At 37.9% G+C, this 21,976-nt stretch overlaps 1 protein-coding gene across 3 annotated transcripts in view; it reads left to right on the top strand.

The window, feature by feature from the left end:
- Window positions 1-21,976, top strand: part of VCAN (versican) — a 113,902-nt gene that overhangs the window by 6,102 nt on the left and 85,824 nt on the right. For all 3 annotated transcript variants that reach the window (XM_004281633.4, XM_049708299.1, XM_004281634.4), the window contains exons 2-5: window positions 5,939-6,014; window positions 17,737-18,114; window positions 21,252-21,426; window positions 21,511-21,638. In XM_004281633.4, the coding sequence (XP_004281681.1) occupies window positions 5,945-6,014; window positions 17,737-18,114; window positions 21,252-21,426; window positions 21,511-21,638 (751 nt within the window). In that variant the 5' untranslated portion in view covers window positions 5,939-5,944. The remainder of the gene's footprint in view (window positions 1-5,938; window positions 6,015-17,736; window positions 18,115-21,251; window positions 21,427-21,510; window positions 21,639-21,976) is intronic.

Below are 21,976 nucleotides of genomic sequence, written 5' to 3'. Positions count from 1 at the left end.
ATACACACAACAATATATAAAATAGATGAACAGCAAGGACCTACTGTATAGCACAAGGAACTATATTCAATATCTTGTAATAACCTGTAATGGAAAAGAATCTGAAAGAAGAATATATATATGTGTATATCTATTTCTATATATCTGAATCACTGCTGTGCACCTGAAACTGACACAACATTTTAAATCCACTATACTTCAATTTAAATAGAAAAAGAATTGTCTAGTTTAATTGAACAGAAGACAGAGTCCAGAAACAGGCTCAAACGAACATGGATATTCAGTGGAAATGAAGAATTATTCAATAAATGGATTGGGCACCATGGATTGGTTCACTCAAAATACAAGTCAATCGTTACCTCATCTCTTATCCCAAAATAAAGTTAAGATGGATCTAATATGAAATGTAGGGAATGACATTTAAAAAAATAACTAGAGGAAATTATAAGATTTTTAAAATAATAAGCTAAGAGTAAGGAAACCCGTGCTAAGAAAAGGTGAAACCCATGCTAAGGAAAATGTAAAACCCAGAAGCCATACTAGAAAAGATTAATAAATCTGACCAATAACAATTAAATTATTTACACAAAAACAAATAACACATCTGGAAAATATTAGCAACATATGAGAGACAAAAAACTAACAACTATTTTGATATGCCAGGACCTTTTACAAAAACTAAACCACAATCTATCAAAAAGAAAAAGTGGCAAATGTTTTATGCAGGCTGCTGGCAGAAAGAGAAAAATAAATGTTTTAACATCATCTTAAAAATTGCTCCGTTTCATTCATAGTTAAAGAAATAGTAATTAAAACAACAATGATATTCTGCACCATTTTTTCATCAATCAGAGCCGTAAAGATAAAAATAGTTTAATGAAAGTTTGTGTTGGGTCAAGTTGTGGGGAAACTGGATCTCTCATATATGTAAATAGGTTCATCTTTTTTAGAAAGTGATTTGGTAATAGCTATCAAAAATTTTTTTAACTGTATATACCTTTTGACCCAGCAATTCCTCTTCTAGATATTGTCATATAGACATTGGTATGAATGCCACCCAAAACAAATGGCCAAGGATGCCCTTTGCAGCATTATTTCATAGGAAAAATTTGGAAACACCTTAAAGGCTCATCACAGGAACTGGTAAAATAAACGATGCTACATTTATCTAGGGGAAAACTATGCAGCTGTTAAAAATGACACAGACACACTGTATTAGCTGATTCAGAATATTCTCCGAGATAAACTGTGTTTTAAGTGAAGAAAGTAAGGTACCAAATAGTGTAAAATATGCACCCAATTATGTACAAAATGGGCATATTCATTCATTCAGCAAATATTTACTGGGTGTCCTGGGCATTGTGGATACAGCAGTGAATGAAACATCAAAGGCTACATTCCTGGAGCTTATATTATGGAGGGCAGAGAAAGGCAATTCCCAAATATACATATACAATGGGGAGATGTGCTATGATGTAAATAGAGCATGAGAATGGGAGTGGAGAGTGCAGTGTGTTGTAGATCAAGGAGGAACAGGTTCACCAGGCAGAGAACAGGGCAGTGCTAAGGAGCAATGACATGAAAAAGCTTAGCCAAGTCCAGGTGCAGGAATCCAGTCACATGTTAGCGGTATATCCACATGGTGCCATTATTCCTGTGAAGCAAATTCATGACACTTCATGTTTAAACCATGATATCTCTCTCTGCATTACAGCGTTTCCTCCTTTGAGAAAGCACTCCGTAGCAACATGATAGACAATGCTCTTTACATCTACTTTGTGGCTGAGGTATCCTGGACAATTGGTTGTCTAGGGTAACTAATTCAAAAACTAGAAGACAAACCACTGTGTCTGCATCCTTAAGTCACCCTTTGCTCAGTGGAGCTTCCCCAAGATCAAGGGAGAATGCTAAATATCTGTTTACTAGAACCTTGGCTCTCTCTTTCTCTGAGGCAGCCCATCACCGGCCTGACCGTTATCCCCTCTGCAGACATCTCTTATGGATAGGATTCCTGTTGACCTTGTCTCTTGTGTCTCCCAGGCAATTAAACAGCTTCAGTCAGCTGTGACTTGATTGTTCAATGACTTTTTCCTCTTCTCATTGACTTCACTGGAATAGAAGACTAAATATAGGCACTGGCTGTCATATCTCCCAGGTCTTTCTGTGCAGACAGACTCGTTATCACTAACAAACAATGCTTACAAGACCCACACACATAAGAGCAGAAGAATAGAGATGGGGGTCGGAGTGGTGCTCAAAACAAAGAAGCTCCAGAAAGTTTCTCATTTAGTAAAATCAAAGAAGGCAAATGGTGTGTTTAACAACCATGACCATGAACACAGTCTTATAAAAACTAGAGAAACGGAATGACATCCCTGGACTCTAAGGAAGAGGCAATGGAAATATAGTTCTGAGGTCAGAACTTTGGGCATTTGAGTTATATGGAGTGGAAATGGATGAGAGGCCAAGCGGCGCCAGTGCTAAGCTTGAGTGCACGGAGCCAAGGCCAGAGGCTGCTGCCTGCTTAGTGCTAATGACTGGCCAGCTAGAATATGGACCTTGAGCTGCCAGGTCTGATTTTCCAAAAGAAGTCAGAGATCTGGGACTTAGTGTGAACTCTCCAATTTTTAAATGTTGGCAACTTATTTAAACATATTTTTGCAAATATATTTAAACATGACTGATCTCTCCCTTGCACTTTTAATGCACTGGCTCCTTCCCTAGCCTTGTCTTAGGGACAGTCTTACTTGGGCAAGTGATGAGTATACTTGTTATATAGATGAAGAACTGTTTCCTCCCCTCCCTCAAAAAAAAGCCACTTTTATGAGGATGAAGTATGGCACAAAGTGTTAGACTTTTGAGTATCTGCCTTAGACAGGAGATCAGGATGCAGAAGACCCATTCCTGGTCAGGATTACATCTTCCCCTCTGGTTTTGTTATAAGATCCAACACTCTAGATATTGACAAACATCAGATATTACTGAGTCACAGTACATATTAAATGTATTTCAGGTGTTAATTGGCCCACTCACCCATGTTTAAAGAGATTGTTGACACTTCTCTTCAAAATGTATTTCTGAATAGGAAATGGGGGCTGGTCACACATTTGGTCAACAAACCTACCTCAAGGGTCTACTCTGAAGCTGGCACTCTGGGTGAAATATTGTGGGAATTAGTAAGCTGAATGTGATACTGCCTCTGCCTTCTGGAAGCCTACTGTTCTACACAGGAGATAAAACATGTTTCTAAATAATGATTCAGAGCACATAGAAATAAGTTATAGGACAATTTACTGTGAGCATGAAGTTGTACACAGCTATAGTAGTAACCCAGGTTATAATTTTCAAATCTAAATTTTACTACTAGTGATATGAAACGAGGAAGAGAACACTGGTAGAAAACTTGAATTAGAAATTTTAATAATAAATATTGAGTACTGAATATGCTGTGTATCACTGAGCTATATTTTATATACATTCTTTTATCAATTCTCATTGTACTGCTTTTCACTATTAAATAGCTACTGGAAATGAGAGAGTTAGTAACTTACCCAAAATCACAGAGTATAAGCAGAAGATTTGGAACTTGAATTCAGGGCTATTTGACAATGGAAATAGACTTTTTATTATTATTATTATTTTTAATTTTATTTTGGAAATAGACTTTTAACATTAAGCTTATAAAAGTTTCCTGAAAAAAAGAAAAAAAATTAAGAAAAATTTTTCTTGAAGGACAATGGGAAATTATTGTTTGTAAGCACAATTACAGAAAAGTTTCTTATTTGGATTCAGTTAGTACTCATGGAATACACTGTCTTTAATAGCATTGTATGATACAATCTTAAATTTCATTTTGTTGAAAACTTTAGGGTATGTGAAATTGATATCTTAATTTTTCCCTGAAATATTGTTACAGTATTGAGATATGGGTATATATTTCCTGCTTGCTGTGGTATCTTATTAATAAAAAAGAAATGTAGAAACATAATTTCCCAGTTAGTGTGTAACAACATCTGTTAGCATATCTCAGTAATTATATGATAAATAAACTTAATTATCAAGGTTACTTTAGGATTATCAACTGTATACTTTTCATTGTGAGTTGTCAAATGGCCTATTGATGGAAAATATAAGACATATAATGTATTAGGTTAAAAAAAAATGGTCTTCAGGACATATCTAGAATTTTATAATTTTTTTAAGAAAGGTTCAAACACTTGTTTCAATATATATAAAATAAAGCAATCAGGTAGGGAAGAATATCAAGAGTAAAGGTATAGCTGTCATAAATTATGAAATTGAATTTGAGCCCAAATTGGACTTGGATTCATTCTTACAGCATTTACTTCTTTTTAATCTAGGTTTTCTAAATCATACACAATTTAGATCTTTTCTAAGGCAGTTATGCAGGGCACCAACTCAAATATGTGTCAGTTAGGATGCCTTCAGTGACAAGCAACAAAAATCCTTGATTTTATTGGTTTAAATAATAAAGGAATTTATTATCTACTATAAAGAAAGTTCAAGGTTATGGTTGGCTGTAGGTCTAATGCCTGAGCACTTCAGCCCTGCCTCTTCTGATTCTTTCTCAGCTTCATCCCAGAGGGTATCTTATATACTCATGGGTGCAAGATAGATACAACAGTTTCACGAGGTATATCCTATCTTGATAATGTCCAGTGAAGAAAAGCAACCATCACTTCCTTTTTTCTCTTCTTAAAATGAATATACCTTTCCCAGAAGCAACCCCTTCACGCAAGATCCTCTCACATCTCATTGGCCAAAATTGCATCATATACTCACTCCAAAACCAGTCATTGGCAAAAGAAATGGGAACAATGTAATTGACATAGAATAATCAGGATCATCCCCTTGGGCTGGGGTTTGACCCAGGTTCCACTAAAGTATATGGCTGTGTGAAGGAGGGTAGATACTAGAATGGAATTAGAGTTTTGTTAGAAAAGAGAAGGAGGAATGGCTACAGGATAGCCAATCAACAATGGCTGTTATAGAACAGTCCTAAAGGTAACTGAGAAGGGAATAACTGTGGAGATCAAATAGCCTTCTGCAGTTCTTCTGAGCTTAGCTCTTTGATTTCTAGATGGTCCCCAACAATGGTAGTTATCCTCCTCATAATGATAGCTTCATAGATATTTGAGCTGGAAGGGACCATGCTGAGACCCAGATTTGCTAAATGTCTTCACACAATAAATTAATGGCAAAGCCAGGGCAGGGTTTCTTGACTCTCAGTACAGGGTGTTTTCTTTCATTCTTTACCCTTCAGACAGTTGGAACTGCTTTAAAACTCATGGCAAGCACTGGCCTTTTCTGTAATTAACAGCTTCTTATAATATATGTATTTTGTTTGTTCAGCCTCCTAGAAACTAAATTGAGTTTGTGCTTTAAAAAGCCTACTGAGATCCTTGTTCTCTGTTCTGATACCGTGTGCATGAACCACCAACAGGTTTCCTCCTACCTCACATTTGATGTGAATCCCTTTCTTGCAACATCTCTCTCAATAGCTTCCCCATCTTCTCTTGCTCCATCTATGACCAACTTCCTGTTTCTAAATAGATTTTGTGGTCGCCCCTCCCTCCTTGTGCCAGCTCCTAGCCACTAGTTACTTAGGCTGTGGTCTATATTGTTCTTCCAACAGCCTACCCTGTTGTGGTTGCCCCACACATCCACATTGTTATATGTCCCCAGTTTGGGTTCTGGGATTATTTTGGTAACTACCACATTGGGTGAGAGTCAAACTAATAATTTAAAGTGTTGGGACAACTTCTCCTATTGCAAGTCTCCTCCTGTTTTTACAATCCAAGAGGAGCTGCTTCTTGTACTCTTATTACCTATAATGCACAAATAGAATGTGATGTATGGCCTCCCACAAACCTGAATGCTTATGATTTACTTTGTGTTTTTCTTCTTTTCTTTCTAGGACAAGATGTTGATAAATATAAAGAGCATCTTATGGATGTGCTCTACCTTAATAGCAACCCATGCACTACAGAAAGGTGAGTGTGGTAACAATTTTTTTAGGACTAATTGAAATAAAAATTGAAGTACTGGGGCATGGAATGGGATTATGGAATCATTAAAATAAAGGATGGGGCCTCCCTGGTGGCGCAGTGGTTGAGAGTCCGCCTGCTGATGCAGGGGACACGGGTTCGTGCCCTGGTCCAGGAGGATCCCACATGCCGCGGAGCAGCTGGGCCCGTAAGCCATGGCCGTTGAGCCTGCGAGTCCGGAGCCTGTGCTCTGCAACGGGAGAGGCCACAACAGTGAGAGGCCTGCATACCCAAAAAAAAAAAAAAGATGAATTTTTGATCTATTCATTGCTGAACACTTTTAGCTAAAATCTTATTAGGTTGAAAACAGTGGTTTAAAAGAAATCAATCATAACAAAATAATGAACCAGGTGCTAAAGAAGCAAGTGGGCTTTCAGTAACTTCCCAGATTACTTTCAGACTGTGCAAAAAGGCTCACATGTGGGGCTGGGCATATTTTTAACTTCTGCTTTCTTCAACACTGCTCAAAAATTTTCTATATTAAAAAAAGAAGACTATTAAACATTCAGGAGGACAGAGTTTGAAAAAAGTAAAGAAGATAGAGAGAGGGCTGATAGCCAAGTTTTTCCCCCACCTCTATTTCTTTTTTCCTTCCCTCCCCTCCCCTCCCCTCCCCTCCGCTTCCCTTCCCTTCCCTTCCCTTTCCTCCCCTTCCCTTTCCTCTCCTTCTCTTCCCTTCCCTTCCCTTTCCTCCCCTTCCCTTCCCTTCTCTTCTCCCCACCCCCTTTCTAGTAACTGGATAAGTACACATCCACTGTTTTTGTTAGCTGTAAATTATATATCCATCTAATGAGTGTTCTGTGATTCCAAATTTGTGGACTCTGGTCTATGAAAAAAGATACTGTGCTGAGTTTCAGTGATCTGCTCCCATCAAGGGTCTCTCCAGACTCAGCTTCCACTTCTTTCTCATACTCACTCTATGCTTCTAGTCTCTGCAAGAATTTACAATTGCATTCATAGACCTTCTTATTCCCTTTTATTTACATGCAGTTCCTTCTGCTTGACAGTCCCTTCGCTTGTTCTCTACAGTTCCACTTCAGTTCATTCTTAAGACTCAAAATTTAAGTATCATTCCGTCTATTCATCCATCCATCCTTCCACCTATCCACTCATTTATCCATCCGTTGACAGTATTGTTTGAATACATTCTATGTGCTACATGTTAGTCTCCAGGGATATATCAGTGGATGAGTCATACATTGTCTTGGATTTCATTAAACCTAATCTCCTTAGTTACATGAGGTAAGCGATAAACAAGTAAACAAACAATCCAAGTACTTCCGAATAGATGAATATAAAGCAGAATGACATCATAGGAAATGGCATAGGGTGGGGGGCAGGGGGGGTGATAAAGCGTCTTTGAGAAAGTCATACTTAAACTGATGTGGGAATGATGAGGAAGAGCCAGCCAGCTAAGATTTGGCCCAAGTTAGGTAGTGTGTTTGAACAACAGAAAGTTCACTGTAGTTGGAGAGCAGTGATCAAGAAGAAAGTAGGAGATACAGACAGAGAGATAGTCAGAGGTCAGTTCATATAAATAGTAACAATATCTAATACTTAGAAAAGAGCTTCCTATGAGCCAAGAACAGCTTAACATTAGCTTATTGAAGCATTCATTATCCATAGAGGAAACTGAGAACCTAAGAGACTTGCTCAAAGCCACACAACCAGTAAGTAGCAGAACTGGGAGATAAACCAAGGCTGTCCCAGGTGTGTGTGAGCTTTACCTCTGTTACGTTTCTTATCTATATAGGGCATTGTAGCTTTAGAAATGACTAGATTTTATTTCCAGGAAGCACTGAAGGAAGCGCTGAAGGGTTTCAGCAGGTGAAAGACATGAGTTGATGAATGTTTTCAAAGTTCCATGTTTGCTATTCTATGTAGATTTGATTGTAGGAGAGCAAGAGTGGCAGCCGGGAGATCATTTAGGAGGTTATTGTGGTCACCTGTGTGTGAAATGGGGTGTGGCAGAAGAGCTGGAGAGAAGTGAATTCTCATCTCTCCAACACGGAGATGGAGGATTCAGACCAACAAATGGATTGGATGTGGTATGGTGAGGGCAAAAAAAGGAATCAAGGACGAGCTGACTTCGGACATGGCTCTCATTCCCCTTTCCAGCCAATTTAAAAGCCCTTTCTCTATGTTCCCATTGTCCCCTGTGCTGTGACATCTGTTATAGCCCATACCACTCGCTATGATAAGTTATGCTTCATTTTTCTTCCCAAGGGGAGTGTAGCTTCAAGAGAGCTGTTTTTTATTTTCTAGCAGAGTTCCTGACACACTGCTAGCACTTAATCAATTTATGTGTCGAGTGAATAAGTGAATGAATAAATAAACAATGTGTGAATACCACAGTGAATGACCTGGATGGCCGTCAGAGTCTAGGCTCCACCAATCCAAGAGCCCAGGAGCTGTCCTTTTCAGCATTTTCAGGAAGTAAAGGTTGAAGGTCACAGAGAGGAAAGGACAACGGCATCCAGTGAAGAGGGAAGACATAGAAAGGAGATAGAGAAAAGGAGTTGGTTTGGGTGGGAAGTAATAGGAGGGAATTATAGAGAAAGTAGTGGGAGAACCTTGAGGAACAGGGACACTCACCCTCCACTTAAAACAAAGAAAGAACTCATACAAACAGTAGGGAAACAAACAAACACTTACGGTATAGCTCCTTGATGGTATTTTAAAATAGTAATAATAGCTAACAGTATTGAGTGATTTCTACGTTACGCCTTGTTCTAAGTATTTTACTTTGTTATCCCTTTTTAATCTTAGCTCTCTGATGAGACACATGCTCTTATTTTCCCCATTTGGCAAATGAGGAAACTGCAATATACCAAAAGATTTAGAGACATAGCTAATGTAGAAGATTATACATCAGTTTAGTGATTGAGCCTGTAGGTGAACCCAGGCAGTCTGGCTCCACAGTCCATGCTCTCAACCACTGTATTGTACTTTATCCCAAGCATCAAGTTCTTTGCAAATCTGTAATCACTGTTAAGAGATGTCATTAGTTTGGGGCTAATTTCAGAAGAATTTTTACTTTTTCATGTGAGGGGTAAAAATTGAAAATGTAAGATCCATATGAAACAGACTTGCCAAGTTCATAGTGAATCACAGAGCAGTAACTAGTTGAATCAACACAAGTACTCTTATCTTAAGGTTTTGTCTGTTTATGTCTACGCACGCAAAAGGTCAATAACTAATGAACACTGTCTATTGGTTTCTGGATTTATTTTAATGCCTGAAGAACTCTTTGCTTTAAAAATACCCTTTATATTGATTATCTAGCATTGACCCAGTTATTTGGATATTCCTCTAATATTAATAAATGCAGCCATGCACAGTTATTAGTAAATGAATGAACAAGAGGGTGACATTAATACTTGAGAGGGTGATAAATTCCCCTATACTCACTCTGACAATTATTTGGCCAAGGTCTGTGTGTGTGTTTGTTCAAATTGTGTAGATAGATTTTGCATCATCCTTGCTCTGCAGAATTTATTGGCAGAGAATGAAACATAACTGATCATTCATTGTTCAGAGATTTCTCCCTTACTGTATTCATTTAGACCACAAACTATCTGGTGGGAATAGTGAATTTTTTTTAAAGCAATTTTTTTGAGTTTTATTTTATTTATTTTTTTATACAGCAGGTTCTTATTAGTCATCAATTTTATACACATCAGTGTATACATGTCAATCCCAATCTCCCAATTAATCACACCCCCACCCCCACCCAACATTGCTTTCCCCCCTTAGTGTCCATATGTTTGTTCTCTACATCTGTGTCTCTATTTCTGCCCTGAAAACTGGTTCAACTGTACCATTTTTCTAGATTCCAACATATATGCGTTAATATACGGTATTTGTTTTTCTCTTTCTGACTTACTTCACTCTGTATGACAGTCTCTAGATTCATCCATGTCTCTACAAATGACCCAGTTTCATTCCTTTTTATGGTTGAGTAATATTCCATTGCATATATGTACCACATTTTCTTTATCCATCCATCCATTGACGGGCATTAAGGTTGCTTCCATGACCTGGCTATTGTAAATAGCGCAGCAATGAACATTGGAGTGCATGTGTCTTTTTGAATTATGGTTTTCTCTGGGTATATGCCCAGTAGTGGAATTGTTGGGTCATATAGTAATTCTATTTTTAGTTTTTTAAGGAACCTCCATACTGTTCTCCATAGTGGCTGTGTCAATTTACATTCCCACCAACAGTGCAAGAGGGTTCCCTTTTCTCCACACCCTCTCCAGCATTTGTTGTTTGTAGATTTTCTGATGATGCCCGTTCTAACTGGTGTGAAGTGATACCTCAGTGTAGTTTTGATTTGCATTTCTCTAATAATTAGTGATGTTGAGCAGCTTTTCATGTGTCTCTTGGCCATCTGTATGTCCTCTTTGGAAAAATGTCTATTTAGGTCTTCTGCCCATTTTTTGTCTTTTAAATATTGAGCTGCATGAGCTGTTTATATATTTTGGAGATTAATCCTTTGTCCGTTGATTCGTTGGCAAATATTTTCTCCCATTCTGAGGGTTGTCTTTTCGTCTTGTTTATAGTTTCCTTTGCTTTGCAAAACCTTTGAAGTTTCATTAGGTCCCATTTATTTATTTTTGTTTTTATTTCCATTACTCTAGGAGGGGGGATCAAAAAAGATCTTGCTGAGATTATGTCAAAGAGTGTTCTTCCTATGTTTTCCTCTAAGAGTTTTATAGTGTCCGGTCTTACATTTACATCTCTAATCCATTTTGAGTTTATTTTTGTGTATGGTGTTAGGGAGTGTTCTAATTTCATTCTTTTACATGTTGCTGACCAGTTTTCCCAGCACCACTTATTGAAGAGGCTGTCTTTTCTCCATTGTATATCCCTGTCTCCTTTGTCATAGATTAGTTGACCATAGGTGTGTGGGTTTATCTCTGGGATTTATATTCTGCTCCATTGATCTATATTTCTGTTGTTGTGCCAGTACCATATTGTCTTGATTACTGTAGCTTTGTGGTATAGTCTGAGGTCAGAGAGTCTGAGTCCTCCAGCTCCGTTTTTTTCCATCAAGATTGCTTTGGCTATTTCGGGTCTTTTGTGTCTCCATACAAATTTTAAGATTTTCTGTTCTAGTTCTGTAAAAAATGCCACTGATAATTTAATAGGGATTGCATTGAATCTGTAGTTTGCTTTGGGTAGTATAGTCATTTTCACAATATTGATTCTTCCAATCCAAGAACATGGAATATCTCTCCATCTGTTGGTATCATCTTTAATTTCTTTCAGCAGTGTCTTATAGTTTTCTTCATACAGGTCTTTTCTCTCCCTAGGTAGGTTTATTCCTAGGTATTTTATTCTTTTTGTTGCAATGGTAAATGGGAGTGTTTCCTTAATTTCTCTTTCAGATTTTTCATCATTCGTGTATAGGAATGCAAGAGATTTCTGTGCATTAATTTTATATCCTGCAACTTTACCAAATTCATTGATTAGCTCTAGTAGTTTTCTGGTGGCATCCTTAGGATTCTCTACGTATAATATCATGTCATCTGCAAACAATGACAGTTTTACTTCTTCTTTTCCAATTTGTATTCCATTTATTTCTACTTCTTCTCTGATTGCCATGGCTAGGACTTCCAAAACTATGTTGAATAATAGTGGAGAGAGTGGACATCCTTGTCTTGTTCCTGATCTTAGAGGAAATGCTTTCAGTTTTTCACCATTGAGAATGATGTTTGCTGTGGGTTTGTTGTATATGGCCTTTATTATGTTGAGGTAATTCCCTCTATGCCCACTTTCTGGAGAGTTTTTATCATAAATGGGTGTTAAATTTTGTCAAAAGCTTTTTCTGCATCTATTGAGATGATCATATGGTTTTTCTTCTTCAATTTGTTAACGTGGTGTATCACATTGATTGATTTGCATATACTGAAGAATCCTTGCATCCCTGGGATAAATCCCACTTGATCATGGTGTATGATCCTTTTAATGTGTTGTTGGATTTTGTTTGCTAGTATTTTGTTGAGGATTTTTACATCTATATTCATCAATGATATTGGTCTGTAATTTTCTTTTTTTGTGTTATCTTTGTCTGGTTTTGGTATCAGGGTGATGGTGGCCTCATAGAATGAGTTTGGGAGTGTTCCTTCCTCTGCAATTTTTTGGAAGAGTTTGAGAAGGATGGGTGTTAGCTTTTCTCTAAATGTTTGATAGAATTCACCTGTGAAGCCATCTGGTCCTGGACTTTTGTTTGTTGGAAGATTTTTAACCACAGTTTCAATTTCATTACTTGTGATTGGTCTGTTCATATTTTCTATTTCTTCCTGTTTCAGTCGTGGAAGGTTATACCTTTCTAAGAATTTGTCCATTTCTTCCAGGTTGTCCATTTTATTGGCATAGAGTTGCTTGTAGTAGTCTCTTAGGATGCTTTGAATTTCTGTGGTGTCTGTTGTAACTTCTCCTTTTTCATTTCTAATTTTATTGATTTGAGTCCTCTCCCTCTTTTTCTTGATGAGTCTGGGTAAAGGTTTATCAATTTTGTTTATCTTCTCAAAGAACCAGCTTTTAGTTTTATTGATCTTTGCTATTGTTTTCTTTGTTTCTATTTCATTTATTTCTGCTCTGATCTTTATTATTTCTTTCCTTCTGCTAACTTCAGGTTTTGTTTGTTCTTCTTTCTCTACTTCTTTTAGGTGTAAGGTTAGATTGTTTATTTGGGATTTTTCTTCTTTCTTGAGGTAGGCTTGTATAGCTATAAACTTCCCTCTTAGAACTGCTTTTGCTGCATCCCATAGGTTTTAGGTTGTCGTGTTTTCATTGTCATTTTTCTCTAGGTATTTTCTGATTTCCTCTTTGATATCTTAAGTGATCTCTTGGTTATTTAGTAACGTCCTCCATGTGTTTGTGTTTTTTTATGGTTTTTTCCCTGTAATTCATTTCTCTTCTCATAGTGTTGTGGTCAGAAAAGATGCTTGATAGGATTTTAATTTTCTTAAATTTACTGAGGCTTGATTTGTGACCCAAGATGTGATCTATCCTGGAGAATGTTCCGTGTGCCCTTGAGAAGAAAGTGTAAACTGCTTTTTTTGGATGGAATGTCATATAAATATCAATTAAATCTATCTGGCCTATTGTGTCATTCAAAGCTTGTGTTTCTGATTAATTTTCTGTTTGGATGATCTGTCCATTGGTGTAAGTGAGGTGTTAAAGTCCCCCACTATTATTGTGTTACTGTCAATTTCCTCTTTTAGAGCTCTTAGCAGTTGCCTTATGTATTGAGGTGCTCCTATGTTGTGTGCATGTATATTTATAATTGTTGTATCTTCTTCTTGGATTGATCCCTTGATCATTATGTAGTGTCCTTCCTTGTCTCTTGTAACATTCTTTATTTTAAAGTCTATTTTATTGGATATGAGTATTGCTACTCCAGGTTTCCTTTGGTTTCCATTTGCATGGAATATCTTTTTCCATCCCCTCACTTTCAGTCTGTATGTGTCCCTAGGTCTGAAATGGATCTCTTGTAGACAGCATATGTATGGGTCTTGTTTTTGTATCCATTCAGCAAGCCTGTGTCTTTTGGTTGGAGCATTTAATCCATTCACGTTTAAGGTAATTATCGATATGTATGTTCTTATTACCATTTTCTTAATTGTTTTGGGTTTGTTTTTGTAGGTTCTTTTCTTCTCTTGTGTTTCCCACTTAGAAAAGTTCCTTTAACATTTTTTGTAGAGCTGGTTTGGTGGTGCTGAATTCTCTTAGCTTTTGCTTGTCTGTAAAGCTTTTGATTTCTCCATCGAATCTGAATGAGATCCTTGCCGGCCAGAGTAATCTTGGTTGTAAGTGCTTCCCTTTCATTACTCTAGGTTTATCATGCCACTCCCTTCCTGCTTGTAGAGCTTCTGCTGAGAAATCAGCTGTTAACCTTATGGGAGTTCCCTTGTATGTTATTTGTCATTTTTCCCTTGCTGCTTTCAATAATTTTTGTTTGTCTTTAATTTTTGCCAATTTGATTACTATGTGTCTTGGCATGTTTCTCCTTGGGTTTATCCTGTATGGGACTGTCTGCACTTCCTGGACTTGGATGGCTATTTCCTTTCCCATGTTAGGGAAGTTTTCGACTATAATCTCTTCAAATATTTTCTCGGGCCCTTTCTCTCTCTCTACTCCTTCTGGGACCCCTATAATGAGAATGTTGTTGTGTTTAATGTTGTCCCAGAGGTCTCTTAGGCTGTCTCCATTTCTTTTCATTTTTTTTTTTCTTTAATCTGTTCCACAGCAGTGGATTCCACCATTCTGTCTTCCAGGTCACTTATCCATTCTTCTGCCTTAGTTATTCTGCTATTGATTCCTTGTAGTGTATTTTTCATCTCAGTTGTGTTGTTCATCTCTGTTCGTTTCTTCTTTAATTCTTCAGATCTTTTTTAAACATTTCTTGCATCTTCTCGATCTTTGCCTACATTCTTTTCCCGAGGTCCTGGATCATCTCCACTATCATTATTCTGAATTCTTTTTCTGGAAGGTTGCCCATCTCCACTTCATTTAGTTGTTTTTCCTGGGTTTTATCTTTTTCCTTCATCCAGTACATAGCCCTCTGCCTTTTCATCTTGTCTGTCTTTCTGTGAATGTGGTTTTTGTTCCACAGGCTGCAGGATTGTAGTTCTTCTTGCTTCTGCTGTCTGCCCTCTGGTGGATGAAGCCATCTAAGAGGCTTGTGCAAGTTTTCCTGATGGGAGGGACTGGTGGTGGCTAGAGCTGGCTGTTGCTTTGGTGGGCAGAGCTCAGTAAAACTTTAATCCACTCGTCTGCTGATGGGTAAGGCCTGGCTCCCTCCCTGTTGGTTGTTTGGCCTGAGGCGACCTAACACTGGATCCTACCCAGGCTCTTTGGTGGGGCTAATGGTGGACTCTGGGAGGGCTCACGCCAAGGAGTACTTCCCAGAACTTCTGCTGCCAGTGTCCTTGTCCCCACAGTGAGCCACAGCCACCCCCCCACCTCTGCAGGAGACCCTCCAACACTAGCAGGTATGTCTGGTTCAGACTCCTATGGGGTCACTGCTCCTTCCCCTGGGTCCCAGTGAGCACACTACTTTGTGTGTGCCCTCCAAGAGTGGAGTCTCTGTTTCCCCCTGTCCTGTCACAGTCCTGCAAACAAATCCCACTAGCCTTCAAAGTCTGATTCTCTAAGAATTCCTCCTCCCGTTGCTGGCTCCCCAGATTGGGAAGCCTGACTTGGAGCTCAGAACCTTCACTCCAGTGGGTGGACTTCTGTGGTATAAGTGTTCTCCAGTTTGTGAGTCACCCACCCAGCAGTTATGGGATTTGATTTTATTGTGATTGCTCTCCTCCTACCGTCTCATTGTGTCTTCTCCTTTGTGTTTGGAGTGGGGTATATTTTTTGGTGAGTTCCAGTATCTTCCTGTCGATAATTGTTCAGCAGTTAGTTGTGATTCTGGTGTTCTTGTAAGAGGGAGTGAGAGCACGTCCTTCTACTCCGCCATCTTGAACCAATCTCTCCAGGAATAGTGAATTTTTGTTAGCATTCATTTTTATTTCTTGCATTATCAGAGTTTCAGACAAGTTCTTGCAGGTAGCAGGTTTTTTTTGTTTTGTTTTGGTTTTTAGCATGCATAGTCAGTAAACATTATCCTCTGAACTACTAAATTTCTCTCTTAAAATATTTAGATTTGGTAAACTTAGTTCTTGTTACCCCCCAGTGCCTTACGACCCAAGGTTTCATACACAAAAGACTTGGCCACACAGCTTCTTGTTCATCCTGTTGTTAAGACTGGATTCTACATGAATATTTATTTACATCCAACCGAAGCTTTTAATTTTCTTGTATCTGTAAACACCCAGAACAATAAATAACCCCTGGGAAATTGCCTGTTGGTGTAAGTTTGTTCTAATATATTTTTTCATTACAGCACAGTTATTGAGTAATGCTCTAAGTGTCAGAAACCTCCCAATCAGATAGATAGAGGTGAATCTCATATCTGCCCCTATACCTCTAAAATTGTGAAAAGAACTGTAATTTAGTGATAAATATTAAGGAATTGAAAGTCATTTATCTTAAACTCATTTTAAAGGAAATCATAAAGGGTCTTATAATTTGTTGTTGTTGTTGTTGTTGTTGTTTTACCGGTACGCGGGCCTCTCACTGTTGTGACCTCTCCCATTGCGGAGCACAGGCTCCGGACGCGCAGGCTCATCGGCCATGGCTCACGGGCCCAGCCGCTCTGCGGCATGTGGGATCTTCCCGGACCGGGGCACGAACCCGTTTCCCCTGCATCAGCAGGTGGACTCTCAACCACCGTGCCACGTGGGAAGCCCAAGGGTCTTATAATTCATATCATAATTGATGCTGATGGTAAAGATGTTTATTCTCCATTTAAAAAGCAATCTTTTATTTGTGAAGTTAATGATCTATAATTCTTCAGGAAGGAAGATGGGATTTCCTAGAACATATGATGAATATAAATTAGGAGATTTTTAGTTCATAAAATTTTCACCCCTTCCCTTCTCAGGACCCCTTTTCTTGGCAAAAAAGTACAAAATATCTTTTTGTTGTCTTCATCTCCCTAATGGGATCTAATCTTTTTGAAGTTAAGTTTCATTCCTTAGCATCTGTATCATTTCTAATGCATGTCCATTTTGAGATGTGTGTTACTAATGCCTTTAAGCCCTAATACACCAAGTGTTAGATACATATCATTTTGTTGATTAACATTATTTCACTCCACCTAGAGGCTACTATTACTATTCATCATATTTGCATGAACTGGGAGTTCCTTGTGCACTAATGATAATTTCTATTCTTATTACCAACACATTGTCTACCCAACTAGTAGAGACTGGAAGATGGGGGAAAAAGGGAGAGGAGAGGTATAGATTCCTATAAGCGTGAAAGAATGTGGGTTTTTTGCATGTAATAGTATTAAATTGTGGTCAATGTATTCTTTCTCATTAAAAGTTTAAGGGCTTAAACAGAAAGGCATTCTGTAGATTAATACTTTAGAAGGTTAGGTGAACAGATGCTAACTCCCCCTCCCCACCCCCCACCCGCCCCCAGGATATAATCTAGAGGTAATGTTTCACTGCAAAGTGATTGCAGCTGGATTTCTCATTACAATGAAAGTCTTTGGTTCAAACACTGAACCAAAGAGCATTCTTCAAGTGCTGGGCTTCCCCCTGTTCCAGTCTACTGAAGTATGTTTTAAAGTTTTCACTTCGCCTTTGAGTTGTTTTCATTTCCTCTAAGGTAATGTGGCAGTTATCTTAATCATTTTTCTTCTTCTGACCTGTAGACTTAAATTTGTTTTTTAACTATTCTTCCTAACATTGGTCCAGTCTTTTAAACCTGCATTGCTTAAGTCTAGTCTTCTCTTGCCCTTGATTGCTTGTCTTCCTACACTTGCCTTATTTTATCACTTATTTTGTTCATGTTAAACACTAAGTTACAAATACTTTAAAATGAATGCCATATTTTTAGCACATAAAAAAATAAGCATTATTAATCCCTGTCTTTGTTATAAAACATTACTGAAATTGTGTACTATTCTCTGTATATAAAATCATTCTAATTATTTCACATATTGAGGATATAAGCAACCCCCTGTAATGGTTCTTATCCATTCACATATTTAATAGACTCAGTTTGTTAATTTAGTATTTTCTCTTTCCTCTAGTCAAAGTGGAAAAAAGCCCACCTGTTAAGGGCTCCCTCTCTGGAAAAGTCAACCTACCTTGTCATTTTTCAACCATGCCTACCTTACCACCCACTTACAACACCACCAGCGAATTTCTCCGAATCAAATGGTCTAAGATTGAATTGGACAAGAATGGAAAAGATTTAAAGGAGACTACTGTTCTCGTGGCCCAAAATGGGAATATCAAGATTGGTCAGGGCTACAAAGGGAGAGTGTCGGTGCCTACACATCCCGAGGACGTGGGCGATGCCTCACTCACCATGGTCAAACTGCTGGCCAGTGATGCAGGCCTCTACCGCTGCGACGTCATGTATGGGATTGAAGACACACAGGACACAGTGTCTTTGGCTGTGGAGGGTAAGGCTTTGGGAATCTAGAAGAAGGTAGTATAACATGATACCTGGTTCAGAAATGTGGTGAAACAATATTCAAAAGTAGCCATTGCTCAGGGTTTGGACAAGGGGAAAAACATTAATCAACACAACAGTCTATGTCTTTCACCAAAAATGAACTGTTATTTGTTCAGGAATCAAGGAAGGTGACTTTATATTAGGTATAATGAATACTTCAAGACATGGTTTATAGCTCAAGAATCATTACTTCATTATTGAGACCTATCAGTGGTTATTTTTTAATACTGTAAAGGCTGTTCTACATTTTGTTTTAATTTTAACATATGTGCATATACATGCATACATATACACACATATAGATATATACATACACACACAGAGGAAAAAAAACCCTTTCCTTCTTTTTCTCACTCTCCTAGAATGATTATTAAAATCTTTGAATTTGCTTTTAAGAAATATAAATTATATCTTAACTTACATTGAAGAAATAAGGCACCTAATAAGTACCATGGTATATATCACAGTGCTTTGAAAAAGCTAGGACTCAATCAACATTTGAATTGGATCAAAACAAGAACTCAGTGAATTTTTTTTAAGGTCAATGCACTGGTTGTTGTCCACTGTCTTGCAATGAGACATTTTAGTTTTAGCCCACGTTGAGCGGTGGTTTGTATGTCATTTGAATTTAAGTTAGGAGACAAAGCAAAGAAAAATTGCTTTAATTGGGTACACACATAATGCCATAGCTCTTGGAAGAAAAATATTTTGGCAAGTTATTAAGCAAAATTCTAATACCCAGACATGATGGAACAGATTTTTCTTCCAACCCTCCACTTCCCTATAAAATATTTACCTTTTAGAAATATATACAAAGGGTTTTATTAAAACTCTTTCTTGTGTAGCCAAAAGGAAATATTTTGAATTTCAGATGTGACAGATTAATTTTCTGAACATCCTTTTCCATTCAGATTCTATTGCTCCCTTCTATAAATCTATTTTTATGTTTTCCAGGCATCCACTAAACACCCTGGGCTCTTTGCTCTTTTAACCTTTTTATCATTTACTTTGGTTTGTCTAGTATTGTTTTTTCTACTGATCTCTCTCTTCCTCTTTTTGTATAATGTAACATACACTATATATATATATATATATATATATATATATATATATGGTGTTAGATACACATTGCATATAAATTTATATATACATATATGTTTTTAAAATCCCACAAGAAGCTTACAACTTCTTACAATTTTCATCATTAAAGAATTAGCAGTGGATTTGCCCCTTGCGCCCTTTGAAACAATGAAAATCCTCCACTTAATCTCCTTAGCCCCATGAGGTCTTCAAATTATCCCAGCAATTGCAGATCCTTATACAGCCTGGTATTCCCAAGGAGGCCCCTTTGTGCCCCCTTACTGCCAATCTTCAGGGCACATGGAAGATTTTTAATTACCAAGAAGGCTATTTGAAGCTTTGATCAACATAAGACTAATTTAAAACCATTCAAAGTCTGGCTTAAGCCTTAGAGATCATTATAAACTATCTTTCATACTTACTAGATAGCACCATATATACTTCCTGGTACTTTTAGAGTCATTCTACAAAGCTACAGATTTTATGAAACGCATTTGATCAGTTTTTTCTTTGCAATATCAGAAATGGGAAAATGAATGTTAGTTGTCAATGCATCTACTTGGTGCCTCTGCAGATCTTTCTGTATTGACACTGATCAGAGGTGCTTATTTATGACATGGCTAGTCTGTTCCCTGTAGATACTTTATTGGCACATACCTATTTTGGAAGAGAGAGACAATCTAAGGATAGGCATGTGGGAGACAGTCTTATAGCTAGAAGTCAGGCTGTAAGAGAGAGAGAGAAAGAGAGAGAGAGAGAGAGAGAGAGAGACTTGTTGTCAACTCCAGGAAATTACTAGGAATAAAAGGAGAGTGGAAGATATCTTGGAAACCAAAATTAATTCCGCCTAACAAAACAGTGGTCTTAAATGATATGACTCAATAAAATCTCATCCGTAAGACCCAATTACCCCAATTTCTATTTTCCAGTGACTTCCTAGGCACATTTGCTTGACTCACTTTGCTCTTTTATGAAAATGAGTCATCATATTTACTCCAGTTATAAATGGAGATGCTCTTGCTAAAGTAGGAGAAGAGGACCAAAGCTCCACCCCCTCAGCTGCTCTTTCTTCAGGCCTTTGACAATTCTTTGAGCCCTGAAACACAGTTCAAAAACCACAAGTTTATGTAACTCCTAAAATACAATGAAGTGGAATTTGAGGCACATATCAGGATGCCTGGCTTCTGCCCATGGGAGTCTGGAGAATTTTATTTCAGGCCTCCTTTGGGATAAAAATCATACATCTTACCTGTCAAAGTGGAGACCCTAAATTATGAATATGATAAACTTTTATCACAGCAGTCTATCCGACATTTTAAAATTCTTTATCTAATTTGACCTTCCTATCAATCAAATAACCTAAGCAATATTAGTTATACTTTATGAAGGGGAAAATTAAGACTTATATATGATTAAGGAGCAAATTAGGGATTGGAACAGGCCTTCTCACTCATACCTACTCCAGCATCTTTTCCATTTTAGTATATTGTCTCTGGAAGTAAATATTACAATGTTTCATGTTTGTAGGAAGTGGTACTGGTGAAGGCTCCATGTGCTTCTATTGAGTTGGCCCTGAGTAAAAACATGAAGTAGGAGAAGTTGATCTTGTGGCCCCCTTAACTCTTTGTATCTCTTGCAGCACCTACTCCATTTAATTGTCCACGGTTCCCATAATAGCCTGAATACTACCTGCAATTAGGACAACTAGTCACCATTTGGGATTTAGTGGCTTAAATCTTTTTTTTTAGATTGTTTACATGGGAACAGAAAATTCTTGAAACTCTCTAATGGAGCAGAATAGGACACCTAAGTGAACAACATTTCTGGGGCTCCTCAGATCACCATAATTTTGTATAATGCTACATAAAATAAAGTAAACATAAAGAAGTATCATGATGTTATTACCGAGTTAGCAAGTAATTTGACAAATTACTCCAATGAGAAACTGCACAGTATGGTGGGAGACTTGAACTTGCCCATAATTGTTTGCTGCTATCTTTGCAGGGGTTGTGTTTCACTACAGGGCAGCGACCAGCAGGTACACTCTGAATTTTGAGATGGCACGGAAGGCTTGTTTGGATGTTGGGGCTGTCATAGCAACCCCAGAGCAGCTATATGCCGCCTATGAAGATGGATTTGAGCAATGTGACGCAGGCTGGCTCTCTGATCAGAGTGTTAGGTGAGCGGTCTGGGGGCCACCAGGTTTAATTCATCTATTTGGAGCGAGAATAAAGTGCTACCTACTAGTCCTTTATTTCCCCAGGTATCCCATCCGGACTCCCCGAGAAGGCTGTTATGGAGATAAGATGGGGAAGGAAGGAGTCAGGACCTATGGGCTCCGTGCTACTCATGAAACTTATGATGTGTATTGTTACGTGGACCATCTGGACGGTAAGATGTTCAAATTTCTATAGCTTCATTTGACCTAAGAAAATTGAGGAAAGACTGGGAGCACGTGGGGATAGAGCAAGTCTTCATGCTTGTTTGGATTCCAAACAGCAACATTTAGTTTAAATAACCGTATGATTCTGTGGTGAAATAAGCTTAAATTAAAGTGGAAAGAGAACGAGGGCTGTGTAAATGGTTATGTAGGTTTGAAATGTCTTTAGTTAATGGCAGGTTTGCTTTCAGTCATGCTGCCATTGGACTGTTTCCAATACACTTTTAGAGCATTAAGAATAGAAACCTGTAAGGGTGGTACCTATTCTTGTAAGAACTTCAGGTAAAAT

Source organism: Orcinus orca, chromosome 3, assembly GCF_937001465.1.
Source record: "Orcinus orca chromosome 3, mOrcOrc1.1, whole genome shotgun sequence".
NCBI classification, from domain to species: domain Eukaryota; kingdom Metazoa; phylum Chordata; class Mammalia; order Artiodactyla; family Delphinidae; genus Orcinus; species Orcinus orca.
The sequence above is the reverse complement of the archived record's forward strand: the minus strand, read 5'-3'. Positions and strand labels throughout refer to the sequence as shown.